This window comes from Elgaria multicarinata, chromosome 1, assembly GCF_023053635.1.
Source record: "Elgaria multicarinata webbii isolate HBS135686 ecotype San Diego chromosome 1, rElgMul1.1.pri, whole genome shotgun sequence".
NCBI classification, from domain to species: domain Eukaryota; kingdom Metazoa; phylum Chordata; class Lepidosauria; order Squamata; family Anguidae; genus Elgaria; species Elgaria multicarinata.
The window spans coordinates 151,140,520-151,156,754 of record NC_086171.1 but is presented as its reverse complement, the minus strand read 5'-3'; the positions used below and the strand labels follow the sequence as shown (position 1 = coordinate 151,156,754).

The 16,235-nt window shown below is 49.1% G+C and overlaps 1 protein-coding gene across 1 annotated transcript; it reads left to right on the top strand.

The window, feature by feature from the left end:
• The first annotated feature begins 12,482 nt into the window (after positions 1 to 12,482).
• On the top strand, positions 12,483 to 14,109 carry FOXD2 (forkhead box D2). The gene has a single exon (XM_063118435.1). The coding sequence runs from the start codon at positions 12,512 to 12,514 to the stop codon at positions 13,904 to 13,906; it is 1,395 nt and encodes a 464-aa protein (XP_062974505.1). The 5' UTR covers positions 12,483 to 12,511; the 3' UTR covers positions 13,907 to 14,109.
• Positions 14,110 to 16,235: the final 2,126 nt, after the last annotated feature.

Genomic DNA, 16,235 nt, shown 5'->3' with positions numbered 1-16,235 from the left:
AAGTTGCTAAGATAGTCTCATGGGTCATATGGGGAATACAGACAAAGATGGTGGATATTTCATACATAAGACTGCCATTTTATTAGAATTTGAAGCCTAAAGACAGTGCCAGTGACAACATGCCTGTTCAGAGATGCTATTTAATACATTTGACTCACCAAAGATGCAATCCTATGATTTTTTAGACAGAAAAAAGTCCTGGCTTGGGCATGTTGGGAGTAGAATGATTTTTTCTGTCTTAACATGCATAGGATTGTGTCCTAAACAAATAAAAATACATGTTCCTAATAAAATAGTCTCCAACAAATGGAAATAATTTAAATTTTCATATCTTCACTGACAATATGGAGTTCAGAGCCTAGGATCTGACTATTTGGAGAGTTGGTATAAAGGCAATTACTGTTACAGTTGCCATAGAAGATGTGAAGCAGTCAACAAGGTCCTGTATAGCTAAAACACTCTTTCCATGGGCAGCATTTCATTTATTCCTGGGAATCCTGGCAGTTGGTGGGAACCAAATAGCCTGCAGAGTAAGGGGCTCATTTTGATTGGCTTTATGTCAACACAACATTATCACAGTCATGAAGACTATCAGAGTGTGTGTGGTGCTCCCTGACCTTAATCTGGAGTCTGCTGGGAAGGAAAAAGAAATGGTGGTGCCAAATGCCAGGACTTTGAGGAGCAATAGGTTTGCCACTGCTTTCATCCTATTATCACCAGCCATGATGGTGTTCCTCAAAGTCCAGGCAGTTGGCAACCACCCAGTGTTGCAGCTAGGTGGTTTGAGACCCTGGACTGAATGGTTTTAAGTGCCCACTTTTAATGACCTTGTGTATATTCATGTATAAAGCACACAGCTAATATTTCACTTTGCCACCTACTGTCTCTACATGCCTGTTATATTGGAACAACAACAACAGCAAAACTGTTTGCTAACCCTGATATTGAAAATGCAACAACTCTGAGCCTGCAGCAATTCTGAGCATTTAAACTCACTGAAATCATAGCATCATCCAGTTGAGGCTGGTGATTTCTATGTCAGTGGCACAGTGAATCTGCTCAGAGTTTCAGTCAGAATTAGTCAGAATGCTAAAGGAACTGATCCAAGGTGCTGAACCCATTTTGGGGATTGGGTTCAGCACTTTGGATAGCTCCTTTATAATTCTGACTAGTTCAGACTGAAATTTACTATCCGTCTGACATAGGCGTCACAAGCCTCCACTGGCATCATCATGGCTACAGGAATACGATGGAGTTTGCTTTTGCTATCCTGATGCCCTCATTAACTACTGCCATCTCGGTGGTCATTTGTGGGGCTACTGGACTTTGTCTCCAAGCTGCACCCCTGCAGCCACCATTTCTTGTTCTTCCCGGAAGGCTACAGATAGAGGGCAGAAGGCTTTACTCTCATTCTGAATGGCTTCTTCACAGCACCATGTGATGACATAGTGCTGAAGTGAAGCCAGTCAGAATGCTGCAAATTGTCACTGCTAATGTTTGTGGTTTGTGAAAATGGTGGCAAAGTTGATGGAAGTATGTCATCTCAGCCTTATATAGGGCTGAGCAAACTTTAGCCTTGCATGGTCTGTATGAGAATTCTGTGCTCTACTAAGGGCACAATCCTATGTATGTTTAGACAGAAAACAGTCCTACAACTTGCTGGGAGCTGTAGGATCCCCCCCCCATCTAAACATGCATAGGATTGTACCCAAATAGCTTTTAAGTTTACAGTTAGGTAAGAGTGCATTCATACCTTTATATCCCATCCATCCTCACAATAGCCCTGCAAGGAAGGTCATCCATAGGAGAATTTCCTCAATTTATTGAGTGATTTTGGAGCAATTAAACTGGGGTGTTCCTTTAAAAAGAAATTTAATTTATTTAACCCAGCTGCTATCGTTAAAAATATTGGATTGAAAACTGTATTTTTAAGCGCTGACTGTTCAAACAAGCCCTCATCCCCAACCCCTTTCAGGTGAGTCAATATACGCCTACTTCAATGCGTATTTGACCTGCAGTGGTTCCAAAGGCCAACACCAGCTTCTTCAAAAACACAAACAAGAAACATTGCCCCTCTGTGCTATTTTATTGCAACCTTTCTTGTAAAATACGACTTTGTGGCAGCAACAGGTAGGCAGGGTTTTCACTTCTTACGGTAGACTTTGGAACCTTATGTCCCATGAAAATCATTGTACTCATGTTCATATCAAATGAATGAAAAGGGAGACCGTCAGAATAGTTCTCCATTTATTTATTATTGCTAAATGTTATTGTTTTTAAAACTCAGGTGCTTGTGCTTGTTTCAGTACACAACCCCTGGGGGTGCTGTTATTGGAGCATTGATCTGTATTACACAAGTGGGACCCAAAACAAAACATTGCACTCTGTCCATACCTCCTAGCCAGAGTATAGTCCTGGCCAGGATGCCATCCATCCATTTCCTCTTCTAGGATACTATAGCAATAAGGAGCTCCTGCAGGGCAATCTGGCTCATTCCCCACGCCCACCCCCAACTGATACCCAGCATTCTGTGATTACTGAGCATGCCCATTCTTCATTTGACGGATCCCCTGTTTCTTTACTCCCTTGAGTGGTGTTTGTTTGTTTTAATGTTTTGTATTTCTGCAAACTTTGGGGTTCTCCCAAGCCTGCTGCCTGATACTCTCCATTGTTTCTCAGTGGCCCCATTTTGGCTGGTATCCGATCTGCACTCACCATCTGAATTCAGTATTAGAGGGAGTGATGTTGACGTAGCAGAGTCAATGGCTAATAGCCCACTGAGCTGCTCTATTCCCACAGAAATCTATTGATTACAATCCTTTGATTCCTTTCTGTAGGACAACAACCCATTAAATGCCAGTGCTTTGGCTGAACAGCCTTATGGATGGGGTTCAAAAGACATGATAACTGACTTCCTATGAGTCAAGTCTTTGTAAAGTGAAGGAAGATAGACACGTGTTCTCGCTGTTACTGGGCCCAACGCTGGGTGTCCTTGGGTGTTTTAGGGCGGGGGTTCATCTCCAAGCGTGTTTAGCAGCTGCTGTCTTTGGAAGAAGAAAGCCGGGGCGAGTTGGCAAACCCCAGCAACGTATGCGGCACGTTCACTGCGGTGTTTGCCCCGTTGGTAGGGCTGTTCACGAATACATCCCTCCCATCTCCATGCACTGCGCGCACCTCGCCTTCGCACCCAGCTGGAACTGCCACGTTTTGTGGAGCTGCGCGTGTCCGTGGAAAGAAAGCTAAGGGCCCCGATCCTCCGGCAAGTTCTCCTCCTCCCAATCGCCACCGAAGCGAACAGGAGGGAGGACTCTTTTACATCTCTCATTCATTTCAATGCAGTTTACAAGGAGGAGAACATCCCTGTGGACTGCGCTGTGGGTTTGGGATACAAGCGTAGGGAATGTCTCCCAAAAGCACGGCGGCTGGGGAGAGGATGTGTGTGTGTGTAGACAGGGAGCTCTTTTCTTTTCTTTTCCGTCAAAATAAATTCAAATCGTGAAATAATCGCCTAGTCAATTTCTTCACTGCCCAGTAAAGAATATAGCCTATTATCTTTCTTTCCCATCTTCAGATCGGGTTAACCAATTAGATGTTATTTTAAACAAAGAAACGCTTTTACCTTTGTTTAATGATTTCCCAGTAAATCAGCATCCCTGCCTCCTGCCCACCCCCAGCCCGTTTCCCAAGTGTGTCAAGACCCTCCGGAGGAGCACAACGGGCAGTTAACTCTGGGGTCCTGAAACATACAAGGTGGGAAATTCGATCTTGCGCCTTCTGCGTGTGGTCGGGAATCGCAGGCTGCTGCAGCTGCTTTGGACATATATTTTTTACATGACACTTACGTTTATGCAGAGAGTCCAGACTATTATTTTACATAATAAAGCCGCAGACCGAGGGCTCTCTGCTCGCCAACCCCACCCAGCACCGCTGGCTTCTCTTCCGATACACTTGATTCCCTCATCCGTTTTCCAAGGACCTGATTCGTTTTAAAAGTTGTTGGTAGTACAGATGTAAGCTATCGCAAGTATTTAGCTTCGTTGCTAGTTTAGGAGTGCCTCTCCTGCCTCCCCTTGCTGAAAATAAACAAAAGTTTCAATTCCAAATGGACGTGAGTAGAATAAAAGTAACAGAAATGTGAGTGATCGCTGTTGGGGATTGTCCTCTCCCCCCCCCCCGCTCCCCCTTTCAGTTTTTCTTGTTCAGACCCAGATCCGGAACTCTTCACGGGGAGGTAAGTATTCGGTAGTATCTGATTCCAAGCGAGTAGAAGGTAGACGCTGGAAGGCTGCAATCCGGCGCATGGCTGTTTGACTGCCCAATCCCAAACGGATTTACCAGGAATTAAGACCTACGGAGCTCACTGAGACGTTCTTCCTGGCGAATAGGTTGATGTCTGCAGCCTCGGCACCTGGGCGGGCCCCTCTGAGATGCGCGGCTGACCTCTGGTCTCGCCGCCCTCTCGTTTTGCCCCGGCATAAGTCTCCTTCCAGCGGACGCCAAGCCTCTCTGCAAATCAATGAAGTTTACTTCCACGCCAATGTGGAAGCTGCATTGTGGCTGCTGCATTGAGGTGACTTTGGAAGGGGTAGATATTGGCCAGTGACCTTCGTGGCGGCGTAGGCGGTGATGGTGGAGCAATAGGACAGGAAAACAACTCTCTCTCTCTCTCCCTCCCTCCCTCTCTCTCCCCCCCACTCTCTCTCTCTCTCTCTCTCTGTGTGTGTGTTTATGCAGAGAGGTTAATATTATTTTACGCCATAAAATCAGTAATTTAATATTTAAAGTCAGTTGCCACCCTATGAAGTGGGGAATTTCACACCCCTTTGCAAAACCACTTTCCAAACCAAATTAAAAGCAAGACACCCCAAACGCAACCTCACTTACATGGAAGTGTCCTTTTGAAACCCGGCCAGGAGTGGGGGCTCAGACCTGTTCCTATCGCCACCATGCTCTCCACGCGAGCCCTCGCACGACCGCTCGCCCCAGCCCCGACGTCCTTCAGCACTGGGAGGACTGCGCTTGGGATTTGAAAGGCCGCTTCTGCAGCTGCCTCTGCCCGGTTTGGCAGTAAAAAAGGGCTTGTGGAGATTTGAGCCCCAAATGCGAGCAGCAGCAACACCTGTTCTGTAGCTGCGGCACCAACACCAGCAGCTCCAGAGAGCTACGATTTATCATGCACTTTCTCACACTATTGATGGAGGACTGAAGGATGAAGAAGATGATGATGATGATGATGATTTCCAATGGTTTGGGCATTTTGGGTTTAAAAAAAGAGGGGTGGGACGCTAGTCCAAACTTTGTCTCCCCCCGCAAAATTAAATAAAAATAAAAATTAGCCCCCGGGGTGATCTGAAGAATTTTAACCCACCTGCCTCCCCGTCCCCTGCCACCCCGTCCCCCGAAATCCCAAGGAGACTTTCCGTAATGAAAGGAGTGGGCAAATGAATGTTCCAAAGAAGAACCATTTATCCTGCAACAGTCGACCAATCTTGAACTTTTCCCACACCGTTCACAACATCCTTAAATTAATTGTGGGCAATGGGAGGAGATCCCCTTACTTTGGCTTGAGCGAGTTGCTGATCAGTCTGTTAAAATGATTACAGCAGCCATCACCAGATGTGTTGGACTTCAGCTCCCATCATCCGTTGCTTGCATCGAACCATGCGGGTTGTGCCTGATGGGAGTTGCATTCTAGCATATCTGGACCACAGTAGGTTGGGGAAGGCTAGATTAGAGGGCGTGATTACCTTAACCTTTCCTTGGTGCTGAAGGAGAATTTGCACACTTGGTTTATTTGAAACACGATTTCCCTAGGTGGCTGCTAAATTTATAAGAGCGCCGATTGTTAATGTGTGTTAACTTGATTGCCACGCGAATGGACCTTATCAATATCGTGTGTGTATGTGTGTAGGGGGGGCGGGATTATACAAACCATCAGGTCTACTGTGGATACGTGGTGAGGAGACCCTTTTCTTTTAGCTACAGGACTTGGCCAAATTCTAGCTGTAAAGCTGCAATCCTGTACTCACATACCTGGAATTAAGTCACAGTGAACTCAATGGGACTTAATTCTGAGCAGATGTCCATAGGATCGCACTGTACTGTAAAGTTTGGACATTTTTCTCCAACAATACATGAAAGGAATACCAGGGAATGTTAGGATATTTTAAGCTGGAATGACACCATTGCATTGCATGGAAGTTGAAAAGTCAGGTGATAATTGCTTCCAGTTTGTAAAATATTAAGCTGGCTTTGCTGTTTTTGTCTTTGTTTCAAGCCCTTTATTGGCTTCATCCAGGTATTCCTAGGTTTAAATCTTTTCCTCTGTGGTTCATGCAATTTCTCCTTGTTTTGCATCATCTGGAACTAGTGTAGACCTCCGAGGGAAAACTATTCATTTCTTATTCCCAGTTTGATCAAGTCCTGTTCACATTTTGCGCTCAGTAACGATGGCACCTCTTCCCACTTACACAAAGAATAAAATACAAGTAAAACTTGCTTTAATAAACCCCAGTATGCCTCCGTTATTCGAAATTTCCTCTCAAGCTCCTAGGTGGATGGTCTGTCATCTCCAGAAGAGAGAAAGGCAGACTGAAAAAAACAGGCTTTCCTTCTGAGTACACATGCAGAGGACAACATTTGGTTAGATTTCATTTTTACTGTGGATAGTGAATTCTTTTAGGATTTTAATGAACTGCTTCAGGATTTCCTTTGAAAGGCTGTTCTAACAATAAAAGAAAGAACAAAGTCAGCCTGTTATTCAGACCTAATGATTGGCTGAAACCCAATGGGACAGCCCCGGCACAGAGCTCTGTACCTGCTCCATGTATGACGGATTTCAGGCTTTCAGAGTAATTTATGATTTTATGGATCACACTATAAATAATCCTCTAATTTGCCTAATAAGTGAAGATAACTCTATTGACTTATGCCAACTCAGAATCCACCACCCTCTCAAGGGTCAGGGCAATGAAGGTTGGGACGTTTCCTATCCTATCTCCAAACAATTATCCCTTTCGCTGCCTCTGCCACCCACTGTCCATTCATTAGTGACCTCCTCCCCCTGGGGGGTCCCTCCTAGTTTTGTCACCTGCCACGTCTCTTTTTCTGTACAGCGCCCAGCACAGCCCCTTACTGGCACTAGATAGAAAGGAAAAATGACCGGTCTTTCCGATCCTGAGCATATGGCTTGAACAGACTCCAGGGCAAATCAGAGTTATTTAGGACTGAGAAGTCGGGGCTATCCTTGGACTTCCCTGTTTAGTTATATTCCGTTTTCCATCACAGTTTGACCAGGCTATCATCTACGAAAACGTCTCAGAAGTCCCTAGACCAGCAATTCTTTCCAGTCCAGTGGACATTCTCTCTTCATTTACTTGTAAGTAAATATGCCTTAGGTTTCAGTTGGACTCATTGGGGCTTACTTCCGAATCAACCCAGCCAAACGGATCTATTGATAAAGGTCCATTGATTTCAATGGGAGAGTGAAATATCTGCTTGTTTCTCTTCCAGTGAAAGCAGTGGAACATAGATGTGTCCAGCAGTGGCTAGACTCTCCAAACTTGGTGCTTTCCAGATCTGGCTGGACTACAACTCCCATCATTCCCAGCCAGCATGACCAATGCTGATATAGCTATGCTGGGAGGGGATTATGGGAGTGTTACTCCAACGCAACCGAAACCAGAGTTGGAGAACACTAGGCGAGATCATGCCCCCCCTCTTAAGTCTGGGTTGTTCTCGCCTGTGAACCACCAATCGTATCAGGGTATAAGTGGATGATTCCCACCCCCACCCCCATTTCATTCTAAGAGGCACTAGTCTCGGTCGTCTACAATATTGACACAGTTCTTTCTTTCCTTCCTTCCTTCCCTCCCTCCCTCCCTCGGAACTAAGGTCCATAGGTGCCCAGGAAATTGACTTCCAAGTAAAAACAACAAGAGAGTCTTACGGCACTTTAAAGTCCAACATACACATTCTGGCATAAGTTTACTCCATCAGATGCGTCTTGAAAGTCCCAGATGACTGTCTGTTGCTGGTTTGTTTGTTTTTTGTTTAACCGCACTATCCTTCCAAGTAAGTCTTGGGTGTCACCTTGGGTATTCGGGCTTAAGGCCCACTGAATTCCACGGGGCTTCCTCTTGGGCAACCACACCTAGGGCCTGGGGCTGCAGCCTCCGGTGGCACAAGAAGGGCACCAGAAACGGTCTGAAACGGTTCCTTCACGATACGGCACCTTGAATACTCTCTGCCGGAAGTGGATGGACTGAGAGCCATCGCCTGTCGGCTTTGCCTTGGCTTGATGGTTAAGGGTGGCGGGATCAGCGCTGGTTGAAGGAGGACGCGCCGCTTGTCTCGACCTCCGCACGGTAAGGACACGGTACCGCCGTCTCTCTTGGTGAAATGATTCCTTCCTGCGCCGGCCTGGCGAACAATCCCCGTTCCTCCAGGAGGGAGCAAACCGTACGCACGCTGCGTGGCACGCACGGGGAAGGGGGATTGCCAGCCGTCCCGAGGAAGCGGATCACGCCCGCGACCCCGGCAATGCAGTTCTTTGGATGGCAATGTGATTCACCTCCGAGCCAACCCGGGAGGGAGCCAAGTCCGCGGCTTGAAGCGGGGGCCGTGCGTTCACTTGGCAGGAAATGCGCTTGGATGTCAGCCTAAAGCCGGCTTTCAGTCGAGCATCCCGACTTCGCTGCTTTGTGAAAAGTCTGCCCGGGAAACAGAGCGGACACGTGGCGATGTGTGTGGTCGGCAGCATCGCCCGGCCACTGGCCCAGCTCTGCAAATCCAGAGCGGCTGTAGGCCGAAAGAGGCAAGCTGCATTCTGGTGTGCCGTATTCCCACCCGCCCCCTCTCCGCCCCCACCCCCATTAAGACTATTTGTAAAACGGCCGCACCAGATCTTACAAAAACACACACAGAATAATACGAATACTACAAGACAAGTTAAAGGGAAAGACAAAGAGGAAAAGGAAAGGAAAATACCCTTATACAAACTTTAAAATTGAACCAGTCCTAAGTAAGAATAAATTCAAAAAAAGATCTATGGTTTACATATTATGCTGAACATCCCCCACCCCCCAAGTTAATAAACAGAAACAAACAGCCTTCTAGAAAACCGATCTATAGCTACTTGTAGTAGAAGTCAGTTGGGGCTTGAAAACAATGCCGTAGATTTTCTCAAAACTTCAAACCTCTTGTCTTATGGATGTCAGTAGTGCGGGTGGCTTGAAAACTGGACATCCCCGGAATGGAAAATGCCCGCTACCCCGGGCCCCAGCTACAACGACATGGCGTGAACAAACGATTTATTAAGGCGAAATCCTATGCAAGTTTAGACAGGGGGGAAATGTCCTACAACTCCCAGCATTTCCCAGCCGGCCATGTCGAGAGTTGTAGGACTTTTTCCTGCCTGAACGTGGAACGCCCCAAAAGTGCTTGGTTCGAGTTTCCAATGTCCAAAGTAGTGGGATGGGTGGGGGAGGGCAGTGAGGCAGCCCCCGAACCTTTTGTAATGTCTCGCTCAGCTACTGTTTTTAAACGGTTGAAGTGATCGGCGGGGTGGGAAATTATTTAGCTAAAAGTGGAAGGACTCGGGGCTTGCGAAGGTCTTTTAGAGCCCCCTCCCCACGCTGTCTCCCCATAATTGGAACACTGTTTGCTTGCTTACTTACTTCCCACCCATCTCCAAGAAATTAGCGTAGAAATTGACGGCATCGTTTGCTTTTGTCAGTCAGTAGCGAACGGGCCTTTACCAATGAAAGGCCGCTTGATTTGCCAAAACCCTTTGCAACTTGGAAATGCGTTCTGTCAAAAGCAGCGGCCCTTGTTTCTATGTAAATGTGTTTTAAGGCCCAGCCACTGTCTGTTGGGTGGCTTAGTCTGCCTTGCAGGAATGTCCCACGGTCTCACGGTAACAGATCAGAGACGAGGGCCCTTTCTACACCTAAGGAAAATGGAGGGATCGTCCCTGCCTTCTCCCGGGATCCCCTGTGTGGCATTTGGATGCACAGGGATGATCCCGGGATGATGGGGGGTGGGTGGGGAGAGAAGGCAGGTGTAGACATGCCCCAGGATGTGCCTTAAGGACTCGAGATCCTAAACACGTTTGCGGTGTTTGGAAGGAAAATCCTGCTCCTTTCAGCGGAATTTACCTCCAAGTGCGTAATGCAGCCCAGGGAAGGGATCCAAATCGGATCCTAAACACATTTGGAAGCAAGAAGCCCACGTGGATGTAAAAAGAACCTGCTTCTGGTGGGTAAGACTTTCCATTTCTTTCTGAGTTTATTGTCTAAGATGTTTTCTAACGCTCACATGGTGCGTTTAAAGGGTGGAGCTAAACCTCTCGGGTTTGTATTCAAGCCCGCCGTGTTCATTCTTCTTGCCTTCAAGCCATTTCATCACCTTTTGTGTGCCGATGTCTTACTTCTACGACTGATACAATATAGCAAAATATTGAACATATTTTCAATAAGAACAAGACAGGCTGTAATCCAGGTAAATTAATTGAGAATGCTCTTTGGGAAGAGACCCTTCTTCCAATATGCTCTGGAGTACCAATGCGATGTATTGGTTAGAGTAGGACTAGGGAGCCCCAGATTCAAATCTCGGGCCATGCTGCTCACTTGGTAAGCTTGGGCTAGTCACTATCTCTCAGCCAAACCTACCTCACAGGGTTGTTGTGTGGGCATATATGCCGCCTTGAGGTCCTTGAAAGAAAGGATGGATTGGATATAGATGTAAATACATAACATTAATTATAGAAGGATAACTGGCGGCCAACTAGGGTAAGTGACAAGCCTTGGGCTACTGCAAAGATGTAAAGATGAGTTGATCTGAGTGCAGTCCACATCTCTTTCAGATCTAACAGGATAATCTAGCTGTTTAAATTTTTCTGGAGTGCAGCCTTGAGAACCCTCCCTCGAATAAATGTGGCTGAGGAGGACCCATTTTAAAAGAAAACTGTTTTGCGGGCTTTTCTAATGCTGCTTCTGAATCAGCCGCGGGTTGCCATCCAGCAGCCCGATCCACAGACCCTTTAACGATGAACACATTACAGCTCCATCATCTCAGTCCTTTGTATCAGGAGATTAGTTTCCAAGCTAACACGGTCACGTAGAAGTGAATCCCATCGATTTCCATTAAAGAGTCAGCCAGCTGAAATCAGGGCTGGGCTGGGGACACGCTCTTAGCAGCAAAACAGTGTTTCGTATCCCACTACAAAGTGCTTTTTGATCTCGGCCTCCTTCAGATCAACGGAACCCTGAGTCGACAAGCATAGGGACGGGGCTGCGCTCTTTCAGACTTTAGTCGGGCTGTTGATGTGAGATTTGCTGCCATAGTCTCGTGCACATACACTCTAAATACATTATTTTAATTTCGCTGTGGATCCGGTTGCTTCTAAAGCACCCTTCCCCGTGACCTCTAGATGTTGTTGGATTACAACTCCCATCAGTCCTTACCACCATAGCCAATGGTCGCGGATGATGAGATTGCAGTCCAAAACAAGGTTGTTACAAGGATTAAAATGTGCAGCTGGGAAAAGCTCTACAGAAGTAAAAGAAGATGCACACGTATGAAATGTGGCCACGTGTTTGTACAGGTACTGGCACAAAGGGAACGATCTGAGGGCAGCATAAACTTTCATGAGGATTGCGGAAAGCGGAGCGGCTGCAGGGAAAACAGCATTCTAAAGGTGGGCTTCGCCTTGTTCTGTAGAGTTCTTTTTACATTTGTTAAGAACACACAGAGCAGCCCAGACGTCAGGTTTGAACATGCGTGTTCTGAGGGCGTCGTTTCTGAACCTTTCGCGTGTGGCCCGACAAGGCTTGAGTGGGAGGAAGCAAGATGGCGCGCGTGGGCCGGGCAGGCGAGAGGAGCTCCGGGAAACCCCGGGCCCGCGGCGGTGGGGGGCCTCGTCCCGTCGCGCCGCGAGCCCGCAAGCGGCGGCCCGGAGGACGAGCAGACGGGCGGAAGGGAGCGAGGGCTCGCCAGAGAGAGCGCGCAGCTCCGGCCGGCCTGACACCAGCCGCGCGCAGGCGAGGAGGGAGCGGCCGGGGTCTCTTTGCGCGCGCCGCCACGTGACGCGCCGGCCGCGGTATAAAGGCTCCCGGCGCGCTCAGAAGCGGCTTAGTGCCTGCGAGACGTTCTGGCGGGCGGGAGCTGCGCGGGAAGGGAGGTGGCCTCCTACCCCCACCCCTCCTGTCCTGCTCCCACCTCTTCCTCCCGCCCTCCGGCTCCCTGCCCCCTGCCGGCCCCCTTCCCCGGTGCCCCTCCCAGCCCTGTCCCCGCGCCGCGCCTCGTCCTCTCCGCCTGAGGGGAGGGCGCTGCCGCCGAGCGCCCGCCTGTGGCTCCCCGCCGAGCCCTGCGAAGCGCTGGCGCCTCCTCCTGGGACTCCTCCCTCGCTCCGCCGCTAGGGGGTGGCCAAGCCGAGGCGCCCGAGCTCGAGGCAGTCGCGGCAGCCAGCGAGGGCGGCGGCGGCGGCGGCACCAGCACCGCCACCAGCACCATGACCCTGGGCTGCAGCAGCGGGAGTAGCCGGCCCTGTGGCTTGCTGGCGGCCGCCTCGCCGGAGGAGGAGGAAGACGACGAGGCGCCCTCCGATGTGGAGGACGCCGACATCGACGTGGTGGGGCCGCCGCACGAGCATGGCCAGGCCAAGTTCAGCGAGGACGACGACGACGAGGAGGAGGAAGAGGAAGACGGCGACGACGACGACGACGACGGCGAGCTGCGCCTCCTTCCCAAGCAGGCGGCCCGGGGGAGGCTGTCCCCAACCCCCGGAGGCGCCGAGGCCGCGCTGGGGGACAGCCACCCCACACCAACGGCTCCCCCGGCGGCGGCGGCGGCGGCGGCGGCTGCCTCTTCCTCCTCCTCCTCTTCGTCGTCGTCCTCTGGCGGCGGCGCTTCGGGGGGCGGCAAGAACCCGCTGGTGAAGCCGCCCTACTCGTACATCGCGCTCATCACCATGGCCATCCTGCAGAGCCCCAAGAAGCGGCTGACGCTGAGCGAGATCTGCGAGTTCATCAGCGGCCGCTTCCCCTACTACCGGGAGAAGTTTCCCGCCTGGCAGAACTCCATCCGCCACAACCTGTCGCTCAACGACTGCTTCGTCAAGATCCCCCGCGAGCCGGGCAACCCGGGCAAGGGCAACTACTGGACTCTGGACCCGGAGTCGGCCGATATGTTCGACAACGGCTCCTTCCTGCGCCGGAGGAAGCGCTTCAAGCGGCAGCAGCAGCAGCTCCACCCGCAGCCGCCGGAGCTCCTCTTGCGCGCCGCCGCGGCCGCCGCCGACCCGGCCGCTTTCCTCCCGGGCTTCGCTTATGGACCTTACGGCTACAACTACGGGCTGCAGCTGCAGAGCTTCCACCACCACCATCACCACCACCACCACCCGGCTGCTGGAGGCGGCGGGGCGGCGGGGACCTTCCCCTTCCAACCTGCGCCCTGCGCCCTGCCCGCCCCGCCGGGCCCCGGCGTCTCGGCGTCCGCCCCGACGGTCTTCTCCAGCGGCCTCTCCTCTTTCCTAGGCGGCGATCTGAGTTGCAGGAAAGCCTTCTACTCCGCCGGGCAGCTCAGTCCCACCGCATCGCTCCTGCAGAGTCTCAAGACGGACCAGGGCACCGGCAGCAGGCCTTCCTTTTCCATAGACAATATCATTGGCGGCGGCGGCGGCGGCGGCGGCGGCTCGGCCCCACCGCCGTCCAGTAGCTCCACTACCACCGCGCCGGCTTCGCCCTTCCCGGCGGGCCACGCCGGTGGCCAAGCGCAGGTCCTGGCTATGCTCTCTCCAGCTCTGACTCCCTTACCGAACCATTTGAACCTGACCCACGAATCCCTCCTGCAGACAGGACAGAACTTTTCCAGTAAACTCACAAACCTCAACAGCTGTCCTTTTTAAAACTCAATCAACCACAATGCCCCCTCCCCCATCCTAAAACAACAGCCCTCGGTCTGTTTATCCGCCCCCCTCCCTTCTCTCCACTCTCACAGTTGCCCTCCTATTGTGTTTTAAAAGGTAGGAACTCTTCCTTTTTTGAGACTGTTTGGCGTCTGGATCGATTTTGTGTGTGTGTGTGTGTGTGTGTGTGTGTGTGTGTGTGTGTGTGTGTCTCCCTGCCATTTCAGGATTGCTGTTTAGGGGGGGAAGCGAGAAATCTATCGAGCTTCTATTTAAAATTAGTATTTCTTATCAAATGACTTCTGGCAGCTTGAAAAACCATGACGGGGAATAGTTAAGGCTGCGATCCTAAGACACCCACTTGGAAGCAGTTGTAGCTGGATTCACTAGGACTTGCTTCCAAGGAAAGGTTTTTTAGGATCCAGGGTTGGCAGCAGAATTACAACCTCTACTTCTCCAAACGTTTCCTTTGACAGTACGGTTGTAAATCTCCAGGTTTTTTTTTCCCGGAGTAATCCCATAATCTGCAAAAGTACACCGACGTAAGTGGCTTGAGAACGGTATCCTTTGTATGCAAATAATGATGGTTTCGGAATGGTTCACTCCACGATCCAATTCCAGCAAAAGCAGATGTGGGACTGACGTGTTTACCGTGATTACCGGAAACAAGCCCCACTGACTTCAATGAGACTTACTCCCAGGTAGGTGTGCATAGGATTGCAGCCTTAAGCCCGTTTTAGTGGGCAGCGGCGGATCAGAAATATTGCACTAGCTTCCCTTTTAATTCTCTTCCTGGATGCTTCTCTCTGTCTGTATTTTGCCCTTCTCTCAAAGGAGCTGTTAAAGGAGAATTTCGCTTGAATATCGTCAATATTGAAAGTCATTATTACCTAAGGAGAGGGTTATTATTATTATTATTACTAGAGCGAGATTTCAACTGCACATCTCAAAAGATCGTGCGATATCAGGAAGTCCTCTGTTATCCAATCATCCGCCTACTCTCCGCCCCTTCGTGTGTTTCTTGTGTATCTGGACTTATTTGTGTGTATATATTGTGTGCCAGAGCCTACTTAGCTCTCCCCACTAGCTGTACATCCTTCCTATTTTATTGAAAGAATTGTGAATAATTTGATGTGGAAAAGGCAACGTAACTTTTTTTTTGGTCCACCTTTGGTGTAAATTAATAAATGTTTGTGAACTCTTTTCAAAGAAGCCCAGTCGGTTTTGCTATTCGCTTTCTTAATACAAAAAGAAAAGAAAGTAACTAATGTTAAGACCAGCCCAAAAGTCTTTTAAAAAAATAATGAAGGGGGGGAGTGTATTTGGGTAATTAAGAAAAGTAATTGAAATGAAGCTGCTTAAACTTTCCAATAGAGAGGTCAAACCACTCTTACACTCAACTCTTCAAAGTAAGCTTTATCAGCCAGGGTAGTTTAAAGAAATGTCTTTAGGATGAGACACAGGGTTCCAGGACGCAGTGCACAACCTATTTTAAACTGGGATGTTTTACTTTTCCACACAATGTAGGACAAATTCAGCTATATTTTACAAACGGGTTAGGGCCTATGAACATGTAATAAACTGTTTCCATTAAAAAGGACAAGATGAATGGGCCGGAGCAGCTTTTGTTTAGCAGTGTTAAGAACTGAACTTCCTGCTGGAAGAGAAGTTTAGATTATTAGCAAATGCTAATAATTAAACCTTTCCTTCCTTATCTGTTAGTGGGCTCTTAAATCCATCATTGTCACTCTTCGGGTGGGGAAGGTAGATTTCGTTCTTTCCGTCTCTTTAAAACCAGTAATTTCAAGTCTCAAACCACTGGACCTAAATTATTATTTTTTGTATAGTTATGCATCATACTTTCAAACTCTGGTGTTACACTTGGCAACCAATTAAGCTCTTGTTTTCGGAAAATACTTGAAGTTGCCAAGCAGTTCCTAAAGGAGGAAAATTATACTCCTCCTCCCCCTTTTTGTTTTGGTTGGAAATGTTGACACATGGAAGAAGGAAGGGAGTGAAGGAGGAGGGGAGAGAGAGAGAGAGAGAGAGAGAGAGAGAGAGGGAGAGAGGGAGAGAGAGAGGGGGGAGAGGGAGGGAGAGAGGTAAGACTTTTCCTCCTGAGCCTGAAGGGTTGGCTTGACTGTCTGAAATCCGAGATCTCTGCCTAAATTTGTGAGCAAAGAACGGGGGGGGGGACCAAACAGACACCCCTCTTCGTCCAATCCTTGCCCTGAAATGCCTTTATATTTGTGGCTACATTTGGAAGTGCCCGGCTTTATTTGAACAAAATATTCGCTTAATCTCTTAGGCAGCGGCTGTCTTGTCACCC

Excerpts from the sequence above, each read along its gene's own strand:
- FOXD2 (XM_063118435.1), top strand. The coding sequence starts at position 12,512 with ATGACCCTGGGCTGCAGCAGCGGGAGTAGCCGGCCCTGTGGCTTGCTG.